This window comes from Gekko japonicus, unplaced genomic scaffold (assembly GCF_001447785.1).
Source record: "Gekko japonicus isolate JY-2015 unplaced genomic scaffold, Gekko_japonicus_V1.1 scaffold1975, whole genome shotgun sequence".
Classification (NCBI taxonomy): domain Eukaryota; kingdom Metazoa; phylum Chordata; class Lepidosauria; order Squamata; family Gekkonidae; genus Gekko; species Gekko japonicus.
Window position 1 is genome coordinate 320,292 of NW_015177075.1, and position 20,966 is coordinate 341,257.

Below are 20,966 nucleotides of genomic sequence, written 5' to 3' on the forward strand. Positions count from 1 at the left end.
ACCCCCCAGGGACCACCACAAATAAAATTTAAAAATGGGAAGTTGGGGGGCCTTGAGAGTAAAGTTTTTTGGGGGAGGGAAGATGCCCCACTGTAGGTACGGGCCTACACCCACAGCAGTCATTCCAGAACCAGCACAATATTTTGGAGCTGTTTTCATTCAAAGGTATGCTGCTGCATTGCTTTAAAGAAAGCCCCATGTTTTGAGACTTGGGCAGTTGTAAACTAGGTCAAAAACCGTGAACCGCTGCAATCAGTCCAGAATGTCCAAGTGCTGAACTTTCCTGTTGAACTGTTCATAATTCTCCAAATATTACTACATATCCTTGGAGCAAAGAGCTATGGGGAAGATGGAAACTTTATGGCAACCAACCTTATCGGTTTCATCCACACTGCTAGATTTCACGACACAAGTTGCAGGTCTGTGCTGGGCATGTGCAAGATCCTGGGGAGCACTTTGAGAAGCCGGCATCGGGGGCAAGGGTGCTCGTCGCTTTTTTGGCGTTTCCGACGGGAGGGTATTTGACTCATATTGTTTGGAAACCGTGTTGGACCTTATGAAAAAGGTTTGTTTTGGTTTACTCATCAATGGAGTTGCAGGAGCACTGGCAGTCTTACATGGAGGAAAATAACAACAAAGAAAGAATCTGAATAGTTTTTAAAGCCAACCTTCTTTTAAAACAGATTTTTTTAAACCTTTATCATAAGCTTCAATCACCTTCACCACTAGCAGCACAGAAACCACTTCCCTGGGGCAAAATATTAGGTCACTAAAGTGAGTGCCTGAACAGAGAGACAACATGGGTAAGTCTAAACATGCGGGGGACTTTCCACTCAAATTGCCATCTGCCCACAAGACTAAAAGTATTGCATTCCAATGCTTACCAGACACTGTGTGGTAACAAGACAAAGAGTTCAATGTTACTTGTGGCACTTGTTAAGAGATACAGCCTGTCTTCCCAAGGGGAAAAAACCTGTCTAACCTCTAGGACTAAGTACAAAAACATTATGGACAGTGAGGTTACAGCAGGCAGCACTTAGTCATCTCAAATATGAAGCTAACGAATCAAAGGAAGAAGTCCTTTGAATCACATGAGCCAACAGTATCCTTAATCTTTTTAAGGCTGGTTAACTCATGAAAAGGGCCGCGGTGGCTTAGAGGTTAAGAAGCTGAGCTGCAGACTGGAAGGTCTGTAGCTCAGCAGTTCAAGACCCTAGTGCTGCTTGACAGAGTAAGCTCCCATCTCTGGCCCCAGCTCCAGCCAACCTAGCAGTTCAAAAGCAAGAAACTGAAAGTAGATAAATAGGTACCACTTTGGTGGGAAGGTAACAGCATTCCGTGCGCCTTGGCCCATGTCATGCTGGCCACATGTCCACGGAAATGTCTTCGGACAGCGCCGGCTCTTCGGCTTGGAAACAGATGAGTACCGCCCCCTAGAGTTGGATTTGACTAGCTTTTGAGCGAGGGAAACCTTTACCTTTTTAACTCGTGAAAGCAAAATGGCCCCAAGAAATAGGATTGGTTCTATTTCACTATTGGTTCTAATTACAGTCTACTGGTAAAAAGAAGAAGAAGAGGAGAAGAGATTGGATTTATACCCCTCCCTTCACTACCAAGGGAGTCTCAGAGTGGCTTATAAACTCCTTTCCCTTCCCCTCCCCACAACAGACACCCTATGAGGCAGGTGGGGCTGAGAGAGCTCTGACTCCTTTTCCAAGAACAGCTCTGACAACTATGACTTGCCCAAGGTCATCCAGCAGGTGCAGATGGAGGAATGTGGAATCAAACCCGATTCTCCCAGATTAGAGTCCGTGCACTTAACCAGTACACCAAACCACTACACCAAAAGGGCACACAGTTGTCAATGTGGCAGAAACTGGAAGTACCCATAGGGCAGAGAAGTTGGAATGCTATCCCTAAGGTTGGGGGGTTGGGGCTGATATGAATTTATACTAACTAGATTTCAATAGACCAGGAAAAGTGTTGCAAACTTTTGTTGCTATGAAGGAAGTTTCATTTCTGCAGTTACAAATGCTGTATTTCTTACTTGTTCTCGTTTCTTCTTAGTTCGTTGAAAAAAACTGAAGAACCCTTTATTTTCTTTCTCCTTCAAAATATCCAAATTCTGAGAGTTTTGACAAGCATCTAAAAATAAAATGAAGAAACTCTTTGGTGCTATACCATCCAGACTACATTAATTCTTTCCTTCCCAAATTTCTGGTTTTACTATTGAATATTTCTTTTGGGGTAAAAAAGATTGTGTTTTTTTCCAGAAGCGACACAAATAATCTTACTAATCATATTATGTTCTACCCTTTAAATGTCTTACAACAACTGTATCAAATTTCATTCTACAATTTAAAAAAACCTGCAGGTATGTTTGGATACTACAGATTACATCCTACATAAAATTTCAGCCAGCATGAGGAGAGGGAGGATTTTCACTGACTCCCTCCCCCACAGCAGACAAAGGTTATCTCCCAAACTACTCCATTCCCAGGAGCCACATTTAGCACCCACTGCAGGAGGAGAGAGGCAGGGAAGCTGCAGTTCCACAGATGAAAACTCATTTGGCCATGGAATTCTAAGCCTATATCTTCTTTTAATTTATTTAAAAATAAACTTCCATGTAAGAAAAACACATAAGACAGAACCCACAATAAATATCTCATCCAAGCCAGTAAGAATTTTAAAAAACCCTCCCTCAAAAAGCAATTTAAAACTTTAAAAATGGGTTGAAATTATTGTATTGTTCAGGCTGGAATTGCACTCGGTTTTTAAAAATTAAAGAAAGATGGCAAAGAGGAAATCTATAAATAATATAGGGTTGGATGAGCAAGGGCTTCCATGAACAGAGCAAGTTTTCAGAAGCAATGTTTACTGACTTCACCTTACCCCAGCAGCTTGTGGGCCCCACCAGTGCCCCTACTGACAGATCCCTTCAAGGACAACATCCCAGGCCGTACAGGGAGCTGCAGCTAGAAGGGAAACCCATCCAAAATCACCCCCTCATTCTAGCACATTGTGCTCTATCAACCAAACTCACACTCCTTGTGTTGTGAGTGGGGATGTATGCGCATGTGCAGGGGTGGGGGGTCTGGGTGAGTTAATTTTGGTAGATTCATTCCATTCTCATGGCATATTATCTGAAGGGAACCCTGACCCTCAGGCACTGGCTTTTTGGAATGGCACAAAATGCTGCTGGAAGGAGAGGAAACAGAACCCACCATGTTTGCAGAAGTTTATATGAAATGTTCTATAAGTGTCTTAGCTAAGACAGCTTTCTGTTCCCAAATATTATAGTAGTTATGTTTCCGATTCTTTCCACAGTTCTGGCTGTTCATCACATACTTTACATACCACCTTATCTAGCCAAGAAATCACTTTTGACATTTTGCAGGCATACTGAAGTATACATAATACATCCTGATTATACTATCTTTACCCTCACTACAGAAATGGTCTAAGCAATATTTCAATACCATTCACTTGCTCAAGACTAGTTGAGTTACTTTTATGGTGCTTTCTCCCCATCTCTGCTATTGCTGTTCAATTCTATAATTACTCGGGAGCTGCCCTAAATTAGGACCATTTGTGTGTTACACAGAAATCTGCTAGATTCAAGTCCAGTAGTACCTTAGTGACCAACATTTTGACTTTCAAAAACTTATACTCCAAGAATCTTGTTGGTCTTTAAGCTGCTACTGGACTCAAATGTAGCTGTTCTACTGCCAACCAACATGGCTACTTCTCCATTATTCATTTCCCCCAAAAAATAGTAATTAAAAGATATTAAAATATCCATTTTCTCTGACATCATTAAAACAGAATGCCAGTGCTCTGGCATTTACTGCCTGTATTCCATTTTGGAGACCAGCACAACTTACCTTGTAAAGTTGACAAATGGAATTCAGAAGTTGGTGTGACTAAATAAAGAAAAATTGAAAGATGTATTACAATGAGAGAGCATCTTGCATATGTTGTTTATCAGAGATTCACCAGAGGAGCTGTAGGCTAAAGCAGCAAGTTCCAAAACATAGAAGAGTATAAAGTAATCCATAAATTTCATCTACAATGAAAACAGAATTATAAACAAAAGTGGCCCAGGTTAAGAAGTTCAAGAGACCAATGGTGCCAGCTGGAAACCTCTATATGAGGATCAATAGTGTGCTCTGTTTTAATTTATATTGTTTTAAATTGTTTTATATGTTTGAAATTTTTGATATGCTTCTGATACTGTGTTGTTGTGATCCACCCTGAGCCCGCTTGCGGGGAGGGCAGAATATAAATTTCAATAATAAATAAATAAAGATGGCCAAATGGCAACTGGGCCTCCAGAGGTACCTTTTACATGGCCCTTGGCAGCCCTACCAAATTTTAATCAATATAAAACATTGGAATTAACCAGGCCTATCCACTGAAAACAGTGATTTAAGCTGATGTGTGGTACGCATTGTGTGGAAATGCTCTATCATAAATCACAGAACAAAGGGCTGTAAATAAGAAGGATCTGCAAGACTTCATCACCACTGGAAGGAAGGAAGGAAGGAAGGAAGGAAGGAAGGAAGGAAGGAAGGAAGGAAGGAATCCTACTACTCCACTGAACAAATTCTGATGCCTTCCTCCTGCTTAAGTTGCTACTCCCCCAGAGGAAGGCTCCAAACTTTGCTGAGAAAAGTAATAGGATGCATCCCAGTGTCTTCATGGCTGCTTTGCTTTTGGTGCCTATGCTAAATAAGAAAAATAACTACTGAATAACAATTGAGAGAAAGAGAGAAAGATCAGATATTCACTATATTTCAGAATGTAGTCTAGGATCTAACATTCTGCCCCAAATAAATAAATATTAGCTGATATTAAATAACACACTGCCTTTCTCACTGGAGAAAGGTGAAGTACAAAATATAGAAACAATTCAGACAACATAACGTATTCAATAAACAATGCTATGGGACTTGGATTTCAGAATTGGTTTAACAGTGTATATAGAAAGAAGAGACAATGGATCATTTTGCTGATTCTAGATCACTTGTGAGGGTAACTCACTACTTTGGTGAAACTGAACAAATGACTAGAAAATTATTACAAGCATATGGTGAGGTCAGACAAACCATATCAAAAGAAAATATGCTTTATATACAGTTTAAATTGTTCTAATGTGTTTATGCTGCTTGAAGAGCAGTTAATCCCTAATTTCAGACTGCTTTAGTCCCACCTGGCATTATCCAATATACCAACCTACCACTAACACCATGATTAAAAGGACAAACCTACCAAGATGATTTAAATGCTCTTCTTGTTCAGAGCAATAAGCTAAATGAAAATGGATGCCTACCCTTAAATTAGGAGTTTTCATGATAAAAGGTATTTCCGTGCTAATTTCTGAATCCTTGTTCATGTTTCATAGGCATGTTCACTAAGGGGTCCACAAATCTCTGGCTTCACGTACAAGAAACCTTTATAGGAAGGTATGTAGTTTGTTTCTTATATTTTTATCCCACTTTTCAGCTAAAAATTACCTTGGAAATCAGGAATTAAAATCCAGTACATATGTATTAAACTTTGTCATTTGTTGAGATTTTTTATATATGGTACTGGCGGTGGAAAGTGCTGCCGAGTCTCAGCCAACATATAGCGACCCTGTAGGGTGTTCAAGGAAAGAAATGAACAGAGGTGGTTTGCCATTGCTTGCTTCTGCGTAGCAACCCTGGTGGGTTTCCTATCCAAGAACTAACCAAGGTCGACCCTGGTTGACTTCCACGGTGTGACAAGGTCAGGCTAGCCTGGACCATCCAGTTCAGGGCACATGTGGTCCTGCAAGGCCATTCTATTTGCCAGGGCTTTAGGGCGTATAGACTGCCTGCATCCTTTAGGGGTAGGGGAACTGTTTGGGGGTTATTACATTTTGTTTGTTTTATATCTGGAGCTGTCAGCAGCTTTGAGCTCTAAAAATGGCAGGATTTAATTTTTAATAAACAATTAGCCTCAAATTCTAGATCACTTTTAAAATGAACAAAATAACAGCAACCCTTAATGCAGGGGGCAAAAAATAGCCCACTTTTAAAATGAACAAAATAACAGCAAAACCCTAATGCAGGGAGCAAAAAAAATTAGACATTAGCCTCACTCTCCAAATGCTTGCTAAAAACAAAACCGTTTTTACTAATTCCTAAAGAAGCTGTACAGAACTGCCATTGAAACTTAATGACTGCTATGACAGGCTGCACTTTTAAAAGCCTAGAAGTGCTGTGTAAACAGATAAAGGACTGTGAAGGGTTAATTCAAGAGAGTACTCCATCTTTCTTGACACAGAGAGTACTCCATCTTTTTGTGTTATACCTCTGAGGATGCCAGTCACAGCTACTGGCGAAACGTCAGGTCCTACAATGCCAAGACCACAGCCATACAACCTAGAAAATCTACAACAGCTAATGAACTCTGGCCGTGAAAGCCTTCAACAAGAATCCCCCCCCCCTTTTCTCTCATTTCAGCTGCTCATATTATGTGGATTTTTTATGGCACTGTGTTTTGTATGACTGGAATGTTTTCTTTCTACTCTACTGTATGCTGTTTTTAATCTCATGTTATTTTGCTTTTACATTTTTTAGATCTGCTATTAAATCTATTTTAATGTCATCATTTTATGGTTTTAATTTCATGCTGTAAGTTGCCTTCAGCAGAAAGGTGGTACATAAATTCCCTAAATAAGTAGGGAAGTCTGCTTCCTCGTGAAAGTGTAAGGCTTTCAGGGTTAGAATCACCACTTGGAATGGAGCCCAGAAATAAACTGGGAGCCAGTAGAACAACGTTATGTGCTTCTACTAAGTAGGGCAATACAATTTTTCCTAACTGTTGTATTCACGTAGTAATCAAAAGCAGCCCCATATACAATTCATCACAATAATCCAAACTTGAGGTTACCAAAGTACATATTACAGAGGCTGGGACATTTTTCTCCATGAGGGTTCATATCTGATGCACCACTCTAAGCTGGTATTGCTCATAGATGGCACCTAAGAATCTAGAAGGGATGCTGGGCCTAGAATTATTCCCAAGGTATGTGATAGGTCCTTCAAGAGGAGTCAGTTTTCATTCAACAACAAACATCCTGAGATAAAAGAACAAAGTTTGAGTCCAGTGGCACCTTTAAAACCAACAAAGTTTGATTCTGGGTATAAGCTTTCATGTTGATCTTAAAGGTGCCACTGGACTCAAACTTTGTTCTGCTGCTTCAGACCCAACTGAATCTGTCCTGAGATAAAGTATGTGACAGACTTATATCAAGCTGTATAATGCAGAAGGTTCTTCTGCATATCCAGATACAGTACAGCATCCACTTCAGGTGCAGGTTTGATGAAAGACAAATGTGTAGGTCTTACCTTGGCTGACATCCATCGCATATAATTCTCTGAGTCCAAAGTCATTCAGCGACTTTTCCAAGTCAAGAGTGTCCTGAGATTGATAACTTTTCAGCAACATGGTATGTAAAGGATCAAAGTCACATTTGCTACAGATGACTGGCAAGAGCTCTTGAAGTGGTGCATGAGGACTAACTCTGACAACAGTCTTCTGGGTCTTCTTGTAATTAATTACTACTCTCACAGTTTGCTGACAGAAAAGAAAAACAATTTGGTAACTACTATTCAAAATTACAGCTTTCAATTATTATTTTAACCCATCAGGTATGGTAGCTATGGATACTGAATAATTTCTGCAGTACTCATTAGGGTAAGAAGTGCTCCAAAAGTCTTATTTATTTCTCATATCCTCACAGCACGAGACTCTTAGTTTAGGTCACCAATTAATCTTCATTACTCAGTGAGGATAACAAAACGGGCTTCCCATGTTAAAACATTCTGTCCCAATGGTATACTAAAATGGCTTCATTAAACAGTGAAATCATTCTAGTAGCTTTCTATTCTTTTATTTCTTCTTCGCAGGTCTAGAAGCACAAGAAAGAGACCTGAGCATGAGATGAAAGCAAGGATATATTGCTCCTACTTAATAAAAGACCTCCAGTATCTCACCTTAGAACAGTTCTTTATAATATTTTATACTTATATTGTTTATGATTTTACCTATATTTGTTTCAGCTGTGTGATATGCCATGTAAGCCGCCCTGAGCCTGCTATTGCAGGGAGGGCGGGGGGTAGAAATTAAATAAATTAAAAATATTCATCTTTCTTAGGCAACAAGGATTAAAGCAACTAATTTTGTCATGGACGTGTCTAAGCAGTAATCATACTTTGAGCACCAACAGGATAACAAAGAGACTCTGTCCAAGGCTAATCCCATGCCTAATACCAAGCTTTCAAATGCAAATTTACAAACGCATTTACAAATAAGTCAGTGTTGTATCCTGGTTAGAGTACTGGACTAGGACCCAGGTTCAGAATCCCTACCCAGCCACAAACGTTGTTGGGTGACCTTGGGCAAGGCACAGGATTGTTGTGAGGAGGAGAGACTGGCATACATGGCCCTGAGGACTTTGGAGGTAGGGCACGATAAAAGTTACTCTATAAATAAATGTAAATAACTAAATTTAAACATTGGCTAACTCCAGTACCCTGACCTGTATGGCCCAGGCTAGCCTGATTTCGTCAGATCTTGGAAGCTAAGCAGGGTTGGTCCTGGTTAGTATTTGGATGGGAGACCACCAAGGAATACCAAAGTTGCTAGGCAGAAGCAGGGAATGGCAAACCACCTCTGAAACATCTCTTGCCTTGAAAGCCTAAGTTAGTTGTGACTTGATAACAAAACAAAAACCAAAGAGCCTTTGGGGTAACTGTAATTAATAGGGTTGCCACTTACATGGTTTCGGCAGAGGAACTTCCCAGCAAACCTCCCTATCCCCTGCCATCACTCAATGGAGCAGCAGGGGTGAAATGGGGGGTGGGGAATGACATCTATTCTATTAATGCCTGGATGTCACCATTTTGGAACAGGAAGTGACATCATGACATACAGGGATTTTCAAACATATCCATGGTAAAACCATGTTTTTTTGAAATTCCTAGAGATTCCTTGGTAAACCCATGGTTCTCAAATTCCTAGAGAGTCTACACCCACCAATGCTCTTGGGGACTGCCGGCCAAAGAATGGCAATCCCCATAAATTGCACTCTTCAAAGTGTAGTATCCGAGTAGTTCCTTCTCTCTTGAAAATGCTATCTGATATGGCCCAGGCTTGGAACAGCCTCCTAGGAAGGTACCTACTCTTGGGGCCTTCTGGTGATGCTATAAAACAGAGCTATTTGGGACAGTTTAAGATGCAGTTTGAAGGTTATAGATCAGGGTTGCTAAGCCCCTGCTAGGCAGATAGTGTGATGTCACTTCAGGGGAAAACCCAGAAGTGATGTCAGTCCACTCTAGGAATCACTGGAAACTATGGTTTTACCATCAAATTTCTGGCAATTCCTAGAAAAGTGCGACATCCAGGTTTCCCCAGGAACTGATACCATGCTATTGTTGCCCCCCCCCCCATGTCCCTACTCCCCGATCTCCTGCTGGTTCCCAGGCTATGTCTAGCAACTGTGTTATAGATATGGGCTCCAGTTTATCTCTTTTTAATGGTGTACCTTTTTTATTTTAAGAAATTTTATTAACACAAAAACAGAAATACAATACAAGAAAAAGTCACTGAACTGAGGTGTATAACAAACATTCATAATAACTGGGACTCTACTCCAAGGTTTAATAATACAGCCAGAAGAAGCAAGCAAAAGAAGGACAGACTAAAGAACAATATTTCTCAAAATGGTTCCACGAGTGTTATATCCAATACTGCAATTAAGACCATTCATGTGGGATGAATTGTTGACAAGATAAAAATTCAAGTGGTGGGGACCATTTTTCATCAAAATTGGATTTGCTAGGGAATAATATTGTTCTGTTAATTTTATCAGTTAATTTTATCAGTTTTCTACTGCTGTACCTTAATGATTTTTAACAGATGATCAGGGGTCATTTCCTGCAGAAGCACACAGAAGCGGAGCTCCAGCGGTAAAGAGCCCAGGGGGCAGGCACATGCAACAAGCCCCGCCCCCTGCTCCCAGCAGCCCCGGGCCACAAGGAGCAAGAAGCAGCCAGGTAAGTTGAAGAGCCCCCCAGCCAGATAGCAATCAAAAGGAGTCCAGTGGCACCTTTAAGGCCAAGGTTTATTCAGGTACAAGCTCTCCCTCCTCTGTGAGGGCAGATCTGTGTATCCCCTCCCCATAGCTAGCAATCCAAAAGAGTCCAGTGGAGCCTGAGCGATGGGTGTTGCCTTCTGACACACTTCCGGTGATGTCAGGGGTTGTGGCATATGCAAATAAGTTATGCTAATGAGTTATGCTAATGAGCTCCTGTGCCTCTTTTTCTACGAAATGACCCCTGCAGATGATGATTTTTATACATAGTTGTAACATGCCACAGGTCCTGACAGTATTGGAGGACTGTGCAGTGTTCCCTTGCACAGAGCACACCAACGCTTCATGGGTGTAGTGAAGCTAGCAAGGCTAGATGTCACTTCTTGTAACACTCCATTGGTCTGCTCTGTTGCTGTCCCTTTTCCCCACCAGAATGCAACTCTCAAGGGTTCTTTCTTTCCTGCTAATTCCTTCACATCCCACTTCTTTCTCTATCTGCCATGAAGGCAAGATAGGCTCTCTGCAATCTTTCTCAATTCTAGCTTAGTTAGAACCTTCTTTCTCTAGCTTTCCTATTCAGTATGGAGTTTCTCCACAATAAAGGACTTCTCTTTCTTTCCTAAAGCAAGAAGCCTTCATCTTCCTTCCGCAGCTCAAACCAAACTCTAAGCTAACAGCTGGGGAAACAAATGGTATATAAATACCCTAAATAAAAACTATACAAATTGAGTTTTGACATCTATTCAGGGGGTAAAGACTAAAGTCTTCAGCTTTCTCACCTCTGGAATGATAGGAGTGGGCTTCTTCTTATCCATCTGTTTTGGCTTTAGAATCACTTTGTCTACTTCAAGCATTCCAATGGGTGTGTTTGGCTGGAATTTGATCTGCTTTTTCTCCGCTGACATCAAGTCTATAGTATGGCTTGAAGGATTTAAACGGTACTGTGCACAAAGGTATACCAGTAAATCCATCATTGGTTTGCTGGGGGAGAAAAAGTGAAAGTGGCTACAGCACAATACAACGTAAATGTGAAAATGTAGTTGCAATTTCATTTATCCATTTGCATTTTGAAATCCAGTTCAATAGTCAATAATGATTCAAAAGTGCCTATACAGCTTCACAGTGCCATCCTGAACAGAGTTACAGCTTTCTACACTCACTGACTTCAATGGATTTAGAAGAGTGTAACTAGGATTGTACTGCAAGTCACACTTCTGTTTATAGCAACCATATTTGAGTAATTCTCAGACTGAGTGGAAGCCAACTGCTTTAAAATGATGCTACAAGTTATAGAAAAGGTCAAACAACAACAATAAAAAAGCAGAATCCAGAAATTCATATGTATAAATTACTCTGATTAAACATTTGGAAGATGACAGTCAATAGTAATCTTTGACTACCTTGCAAAAAAACCCACCTTTGTTAGTTCACAACATAAAATATAATAAAACTACCCACTTGTTTTGTTTCCCTCCTACTTTGTTTTGTTTATTCCCCATATAAGCTATGTTACTGAGTGGCATGACAAAGAATAGAAACATTTCTTACACTTACTCCCTTGTATTATGCCTGGAGACACAGAACTTAACATGGAGATGTGTGGTCTTTACCATATATCCTAATGTGTGTATTTCGTAGCTTTGGAGGAAATGTGGAAATCTGGCCAGTGGAAGTCCAGCAAGCGACACTTCCACTCAGTGGAAGCCAACTATGTTTCTACTCAACGTCACTGACCCCACCACGCTGCTCAGCAAAACTTGAAGGTTTTTCCCCAGACTAAGAGGGCCTCTTTTGCCTGTGAAGAGCCACTTCGGTTGGAAGAAGACTTCCAACTTTGCTGAGCAGCATAATAGGATGCAGGCCATTCAACATAAAGTCACATTTGCAAGACGTTGTGCCAAGGGACTGGCAATTTTCTAAACAGACAAAAATGAAAGTCCTTTTTTATAAAAAATCTTGACATTGTCCATAAAGCATGCTATTATTATTATTTTTTTTAAATCAGGACATCTTAAATACCGATCACTCTTACTGTCTGATCTTCCACTCTTGCTGGTCAATGTAAAAGGATTAGGCTTTAGTTTCCTAGAAGGAGTAAATCCCTTCTGTCATCACTGAAGCTTAGTCCAGCTTCCCTCACGTAAGCAGAACCTCCGATCAGTATTTGCTGATTTTGGGTTAGGCAAAGTTCTTCCATGGTACGAGTGCCACTCGCCAAGGCCTTTCAGAGATAGGCCTCACATGCTGGGAGCTGCAGCGACTCTTTGTACCCATGTAGAATCACAAGGTAGCTGATGCTCTGATGCTTGCGCCACAGAAGTCCAAGCTCCAGATATGGGCATGTGTGATGCTCAGTTGTAGTTGCATCTTGCTCTTTAAAACTTTATTACTGTTGAGAAAGATAATAACTCTACCTGCTGGTTAATTTGACAAACTGTTAACAGGTGATGTTTGTCAAGGATAAAGCCTTTGCATATTGGCTGGAAAAGGTCATGTTTATTAAATCGTTAACTCATTAGTGGGGAGATAAGGGATAAAACTGGTAGGTAGAAGACTGGGTTTTTTTAATCTTGATCTCTCTCTACAATGGAAGATTCACCCACGGCTGAACCAGACTACCAGGGGGAGAAATTGATGAGAGGCCGGCAAGATTGAAAGTTTTACTTCCCTCCTGTCTAAGACATTCTCTGGATCAAGAACCTGCTTTTAAAGACAAAGGGAGATAGTTCAAGTGGCTGGGTTCTTTTTTTAAGTTTTCTGTTTTGGACTCTTGCAAATACTGGTATTTGTTCTTTTGTAAAATAAATTGTCTTTCTTTTGAAGATGGTGGTTGTTAAATGTGCATTTGGTATCTGATAAAGAAAGAGCCCAGGGCACCTCTAGGTTGGGTCACAGGGTGCATCATAGCATGTCACAAATCAGATTAAACAAAGGCATATTAGCTTAGACAATTTCTGTACTATAAGGTCCTACACATTTACCGTACATAGGTAAGTAGGGAGTTTATTACTGCTTTCAATGGTGCAGCACTAAAAACAATTAAGCAAACATGTTAGCATTAAGACTCTCTTTACACAGAGAATTCAGAATTTCAGATATTTTTGTTCCCTCTATAAACTAAAAGTATCTCTGCCACAGGTCTCTCCCTCTCTCATATGTATATGGCCTTTACGATACAACGAACATGAAATTGAGCAAACTTCAGAGGACAGCGGAAGACAGGAGGGCCTGGCGGGAGCTGGTCCATGGGGTCGCGAAGAGTCGGACTCGACTGTGCGACTGAACAACAACAACAAAGGTGCCAGGTAAAATGTATATTTTTACTCAGGCTTTTAATTAGGGGTTTTATCTATACCACTTTTTAATGGTCTGACGTTAGTCTTAAGGAAAGTTTATTCATTTATTTTTAATTAAGATTTATAGACCACCCTACCCCTGTGTACACACAGCTTAACAACATAATGATAAAACATTCATAAATAATAGAACAATTTAAATAGTAATATATAAATAAAAACATTCTCAGACGGCGTTTAGCACATCTATATATCTAATAGCCAAACTCTGTTCTCTATGCGGATACTTATTTCCGCCAACAGAGGGCTCACTCTCGCCAACAGCTTTTTCTACAGACTCAGGGGACTTCGTAGGTCTACAGACAAATCCAAAAAGTAAAAAAAAAACCTTCAGGGACAGTTGAATTCCCCCCAATACCTTTTGAAATGGCCTCCACAGGAATCTAACTCCAGGCAACAACAGCAAGAGATTAGAACGTTCGGGTGGGAGGCTTGTAACTGGCTCTGTCAGTAAAAGGCAGGGGGAGGGCCCTTTCCAGGCCTATGTTGGCATTTGAGGGAGGAAGCCTTGGGGCCAGGCCTGACAAGGGTTGTCAGTACCAAGCTGGGAAACTCCTAGAGATTTTGTGGTGAACTCTAAGGAGGGCTGAGATTGGGTAAAGGAGAGGGCTCAGCTGTGTATAATGCCATAGAGTCCACCCTTCAAAGCAGCCATTTTCTTCAGGGAGACAGATCTCTGCTGTCTAGAGTTCAGTTGTAATTCTGGGGGGTCTCCACGTCCCACTTAGAGGCTGGCAATCCTAAGGCTGGCAGCAGTCTAGGGTTGCCAGGTCCCCCCCGGCCACTGGCAGGGGATTGGGGGGGGGGTAAGGTTGCCAGATTCAGGCTGGGAAACTCCTGGCAATTTGGGGGTAGACTGTGGGGAGGACAGGGACCTCAGTGAGGTACAATGTCATAGAGTTCACCCTCCAAAGTATCCATCTTCTCCATGGGAAGTTATATCTGTAGTCTGGAGATAAGCAGTAATTCCAGGGGATCCCCAGGTCACACCTGGAGGCTGGCATCCCTAGGCAGCACCCTCTCGGTGACCAGATACCACCTGATTTGCATGACTGAACTAGGTCCCGCTGCTTGCTACTGTTCATCAGCAGCCACCCTGTGAAAGTCAGTGTGGTACAGCAGTTAAGAGCTTCAAAGTAGGGCCTTTAAGACCCAAGTTCAAATCCACATCTTGTGGTGGAAGCTGACTGGGTGATTTTGGACCAGTCACATACTTTCAGCCTAACCAACCTCACAGGACTGTTGTGCATACAAAAAGGAGGAGAGAATAATGTAAGCTGCTTTGGTCCCCATTGTGGAAAAAGACTGTAATTTTTCTAGGCAGAGGCTGTGGGGGAGGTGGTGGAGACAGAAAACTGAAAGCGGAGAGGCAGACAAAGGTACATTGGCTGTTGGGTGGGAAGGAAACAGGGTTGTCAACTGCAGGTTGGGAAATTGGGACATTTGAGGAGTGGAACCTGGGGAGAGTGGGGTTTGAGGGGGGAGGAACTTCAGACTGGTGTCCAACCAGCCATTTCCTCCATGAGAACTACCATTGCCAGCCTCCCGGGGAGGGCTGGAGATTACCCAGAATTACATCCAGGTGTCAGAGATAATTTCCTTCCATGAGAACTACCATTGCCAGCCTCCCGGGGAGGGCTGGAGATTACCCAGAATTACAACTGTTATCCAGGTGTCAGAGATAATTTCCACTAGATAAGATGGCTGCTTTGGAGGGTTGAGTTTATGGCATTATACCCTGCTGAGGCTGCTTGCCTCTCCAAACCTCTCTGTTCCAAAGCTCCACCCCCAAATATCCAGGAATTTCCCAATCTGGAGCTGGGAGCCCTATGGTGAATTGATCTCAGTAGCTGGGAGATCAGTTGTGATTCCCGGAGTGCTGCCACTGCTGCTGTGGAGGGAGAGGAAGCAGCTGGGGGGCTGGGAGCACCACCACCACCACTGCTGCTGCTGTGTGGGGTGGTGGAGGAAGCAGGCAGGAGGCTGGGAGAGTGATGGGGGCAGAAAGAGAGATTGATGGGGTGGGGGACAGAAAGAGAGAGAAAGAATGATGAGGTAGGGAGGCAGAAGAACAAAGAGAATGATGATGGGTCAGAAAGAGATGATGTAACATGCACAGACAGAAGGGAGAAAGAGGGTGAGAGAGGTAGGGGGAGAGGGGAGGAAGCAAAGTGTGAGGAATGGAATAACCATCCCACAAGTTTTTTGCAGGTCTCCACTTATCAGATTCTAATTCTGTCCTATCATTCTAATTCTAATTCTAATTCTGTCCTTGACCCATAAGCAAATGGAGAAGAGGCAGGAAGAAACAAATAGGGAGGGGAGAAAAATATGGAGGGAGTGCCTGTAGGATGGTACCCATCGCTGTCCTCGGTTTTAAGCTCTTTGTGTCCATGGGCTCAAGAAGTATTCTGAAGAGGCATGTGTGTGTGTATGTGTTGACAGGCATGTCCCAATGCATTACTACTTAACCATGGCAAGGTTCACATGCAATGACAAACATGGATTGTCAATGATAGGAGCCAGGCAATATGCCTGATGGCTTGCTGAGAAAAGATTTAACCAATGTGCACCACTGTTTGCAAACTCATTTCAAATAAGGCTTAACGGAATCAAACCTGGGTTAAGCATTCTTTCTGCTTAGGGCCTTTAATTTAGATTAAGCATGAGAGTTTCATAGAGCCTAAATTCACTAAAAACTAGTTTCAGATACCAGTGCCAGGAGGCAACATCAAGGGAAGGCATTGGCCCCTATGCCCTGTTGTTGGCCCTCCAGAACAACTGACTGGCCAGTGTCTGAGACAGGCATGCCATGGTACAAGCCACCTGGTGGTTGCTTGTGGGCCTGGCCCTGGTGAGTCCTCCTTCAAAAGCCAAAACAACCCTGGAACGGCCCTGCCCCCTCTCCCGGCCTTTTACTAACAGAAATCAAGCCTTGAAGGCTGGCTATACTGTGTGGCTGTGTAACAACAGCTACTAGGGCATTTGTTTCTTAAAGCTACAGGCAGTCCTATTATTTTGGGAGGGTTTAACTCCCCAATGTTTTATGTTTTTTACATTTTTTTACATTTCAGATTTTTCTACAAACCTCAAGCTTTCTCAGGTTTGTAGAAAGACGTATGTTATCAGTTCATGGCTCCAGTCTCCAGATTTAAATATCCACAGATTTCGTCATGCTGATATATTGACAAATAACATTACTGACCAACACATTGTATTTCATGGACATTTCACACAGCATGCAGAAGTCAACCCAAATTGGCCATTGAGCCTCCCAAACCCTGCTCTCTTAGTGCACCCTGTTTCTCTTCCTTCTTCTGGCCTTTGTAGTCCATCTGCAAGAGAATTATAACCTGCTTTTGGGACCTGACCCACAGTCTGAGAACCACTGACATAGACAGGTCTTCTGCTTTAAAGTTCAGTATTTTTTTTCTTGAAATAAATTGTTAGATCTGAGTAAATAATGAAAATGAACAAACAGAAAGCATACATATAAGCATAGACTAGAAGTAATGCTGTCACACAAAGATGCCTGAACACATGCATAAGATAAAACGCTGTAGAACGTCCAAAGTTATTTAAAAAATTCGCACTTAGTATAATCTTCTGTACAGTAACACTCAACACAGAAGCTTTACTCTGAAGCATTTAAGTTGCTCTTCGGTCAGCCCTGACAATGAATAACAGAGATTGTGATGAAATAAACTTTCCACCTCCTAACTGGAGCAGCTTACACAACATCTCTACGAATTATAAAAGGGTCTTGTTGAATGCAAGACTCAACAAAACACGTCACAGAAAAGATTACCAAGTTGCATAAAAAGGATTGCCTTAAAAATTATACATATTTCCTTCTCTGAGCCTCCCCCAAGCTATCACTTTTGGTCAACTTGCTGTGTGAGGTAGCCACATGATGGCTAGCAGGTTTCCTTGTTGCATTCCTAAAAGTTTGAGGTTCACAGCTTATTTGGCCTCATGTATAAAAATTGCTTCTGTAACGGCCAATTCTAAACAGCAAAACTGGTCTTCCTGAAATATTGCAGCACAAACTACAGTAATTTACTAGTCAGCCTCTTTTTCTGGACATTGGTATACAGAAAACAAAGGAGGGCATGCCAAATAAAATGGCTGCATCAAAAAACAAACACCCACAAGCTGACAAGTCTCATTAGACACTTAGTGCCTGATTGCAGCTTGCTTGCTTAACTTTAGAAAAATGTTAGGACACACATTTAATTTTTGGTGTCTGAAAACCAGGGACCACCCAGATGCAGTTGAAGACTAGCAAAATATACACACAGCCTCTTTGTTTCCACTAGACAGACTATAAAATAGCAAACCAGCACTATCACCACTGTGAATCCTGCATCATTTCTTGTAAGCCTTTACCACATTGAACTTAAATGACTTAAGTGCACAGGCTCCACTTTGTTTCAAGATCTTTGGACTTAGGATTCCATCACATAGGTTTTTATTCAATATGTTCTAAACCTAAAAGGCTAGTTTCAAAACACACAACTTATTTTTTTTAATCAAATGCATGTATCAAATAAATATTCTGCTAACCATAGTAGTAATATCATGCGTAAGCCGCCCTGAGCCTGCCTTGGCAGGGAGGGTGGGATATAAATTAAACAAACAAACAAACAAATAAATAAATATTACTATCAGTCTATAATTCATGCTTGATAAGAGCTAAGACATACAGAAATCTCATATGTGAAGCAGATCTTTCGATTTCAGCACCTATTGCTAAGTAGACTATGTTCTAAACAATCTGCCACTTGCAGTCTAGCAACCTTCCAATCATGTATATACATATTTACTAGGGTTGTGCATAAACATGATGCATCAGAAACACACGACTTATTATTTTCTAGCTGGCTTGAAAATTTTACACATTTTGGAAAATTAGTTGGATGCTGTTCGCAGTAGATTATGGATAGAACCTGGATATCAAAACGGGCTGACGTGATTGAGTCACTAGCTACACACTGCTGAGGCAGAACTATTTATTCATTACATATTTAGCCTGCCGGTTTTACATCATGGAATGCAAGGCAAAATAGGTAAGATTTTCTGAAGGAATTTTATCATACATCCTTAGCAAGACTGCTATAATGTGACTTTCAATCACACCATGTGACTGGTGAAATTCTTAAACACTGAAGTCATGTCTTGTTCTCAAAAATATGCCTGTCTATTAATGGCTGTGGTACTGAAGGAATGGCAAATGGTTCTTGGAGAATAGAAAATCTTCTTTTGGAAGAATCGGCATCTTAAAGATAGGCCAAAGTGCTAAATCAGATTTTATGTTCTTTTTTATCTTCTTCTCTGAAGGCCTAAAATTTCAATTTCAGACCATCACTGCTTTTAGATATAAGCACAACCTATACCTTATTACTCAATCATACAACATAACTTTCTGTATTTTAAAAAAATGTTTTTTAACATCAAAAATTGAAAATTGAAAGCTTTTATCTTACCTAAATTATTTATAACCTAAAAACATTCAGTATATTTCAATAGGTTCACACTTTCATATGATTTCTCTATAACTGATATTACTGATGTCATTTTCATCATTCATAGTGATACTGCTCTATTATTATAACTCTTATTGATCATTTTGCCTAATCTAAAATTCAGAAGATTCCACAGTTAGCGAAAGGTCTGTTCACCTTTTTCACACCATATTACAATTTATTATACAGAGCAGCATTGTTATGAAGGCATACAATAATGTTTCCTAATGTCAGTCTGCATTCTTTACCTCACAAACTTAAGTATTAAGGAGGAAATTTGGGGGGGGGGGTGTCATCAGCATTTATAACATAAAAAAATACCGCAACATATAAACCTTATTGCTTGGTAAACTCCCTCAAGCTAAAAGCAGTCTGGAAATCTGGTTCAAAACCTCTTCAAAAAGAACATACCATAGGTGTACCTATGATTGTTTCTCCACTGTTTTTTTTCCTTTTGAAAAGCCCTTGAAAAACTTCCAAACTGTTTTTTGGATAGTAATTTGGTACTCCTTGAAACAGCCTTTTCTGCAAAGGAAAGTCTGGGTAAAATAACTGGAACAAAGCCTCAAAATGGCAGCTTGGACACTAGAAGTAACTACACAAACCAGTCACAAATGGCTGCAATGAGATGGGTTGAATCACCTTTTGGGACAGGACATGGGAGGTGCCTAGGGCTGCCAGGGCTCCCACTATAGCAGGAGATCTCCCACGGGCAGCTTAGTTTGCCTGCCACTGCTCTGAGCAGCAGCAAGAGCATTTTTTAAAAAGAAAAATGACATTGGTTATGTCACAGCATCACTTCTGGGTAAAGCTACCCTGTGTATCTTCTTGTGTTTTCTCAGGAAGTGACTTCGCAATATTGGCCAACGTTGCTTTTCCCTTCCCCCAACCCTCCCACCAGTTGCCAGGTTCATCGTGGTAACCCTAGAGGTGCCACAAGATTTTGTGTTATCTCCAATGTTGTCTAATATCTACGTTAGGCTCCTTAATGAGATCGTCTGCAACTCTGGAGTGGGTAGGGTTGCCAACCTCCATGTGGTAGCTGGAGATCTCTCATTACAACTCATCTCCAGGTGACAGATCCGTTCACCTGAAGAAAGTGGCCACTTTGAAATGTGGACTGTATGGCATTATATGCCACTGAAGTCCCTCACCTCCTCCAACCTGCCCCCCCAGACTGCGCCCCCCCCAATCTCCAGATATTTCAGAAGCTGGAGCTGGCAACCCTAGGAGTGGGAGATCAACAGTATGCTGATGACACTTGGCTATACAGTTATTTTGAATAAGCCTCTGACTGTAAGACCGATTTCACACAAGAGCTGCACCGCGGTCGCACCTCCCTTTGCCCCGCTTCTATTGGTCGATTTCCCCCTCGAAGCCATGTGGGTGCATTTTGACCCGCAGCTTCGCCCGATTTTTCTCACAGTTTCGTGATCCGGTTTTTTGAGGATCATGAAACTGCGGGGGGAAATTTGGTGAAGCCGCAGGTCAAAATGCGGCCGCGTGGCTTCGAGTGGGAAATTGACCAATTGAAGCAGGGCAAAAGGAGGTGCGACAGCTCTTGTATGAAATTGGTCCATGAGTCTCTGCCCTAGCCCAATTTGTCCATGCAAGGGTCAAGTGGCAGAAGGAGAATGAATTGAAGCAGAAACCAGGTAAGATGAAGGTTATGTTTGTCCAAAAGTTGGCCCCTTAAGTCTCTGGTGATCTCCTAACCTAGCCTAATGTTATTCACATCAGGGGAAATTGAAAGCCTTTTCAGCTCTGCAACCCAACCAATAAACTCATCTGACAAAGCTCAGGGAAAGTCCATTACCAGACTGAGCTAAAAAGCGCAGGCACAGCTTCTTTATATTGTCTTGACAAAGCCTTCCTTCTGCCCGCATGATATTAATAGTCCCATCCTGAGTTATCCCCCAGTCCCAGTTGCTGTGACATGGACTGGGGAAGATGTACAGA

The 20,966-nt window shown here is 41.5% G+C and overlaps 1 protein-coding gene across 1 annotated transcript in view; it reads right to left on the reverse strand.

The window, feature by feature from the left end:
* The window catches only part of COBLL1 (cordon-bleu WH2 repeat protein like 1), a 47,967-nt gene that overhangs the window by 24,485 nt on the left and 2,516 nt on the right, over positions 1–20,966 (reverse strand). Inside the window, exons 3-7 of the mRNA XM_015428231.1 lie at positions 10,906–11,107; positions 7,380–7,608; positions 3,888–3,926; positions 2,048–2,145; positions 373–612 (exon numbers count right to left, since the gene is read on the reverse strand). Coding sequence (XP_015283717.1) covers positions 373–612; positions 2,048–2,145; positions 3,888–3,926; positions 7,380–7,608; positions 10,906–11,107 — 808 coding nt within the window. The remainder of the gene's footprint in view (positions 1–372; positions 613–2,047; positions 2,146–3,887; positions 3,927–7,379; positions 7,609–10,905; positions 11,108–20,966) is intronic.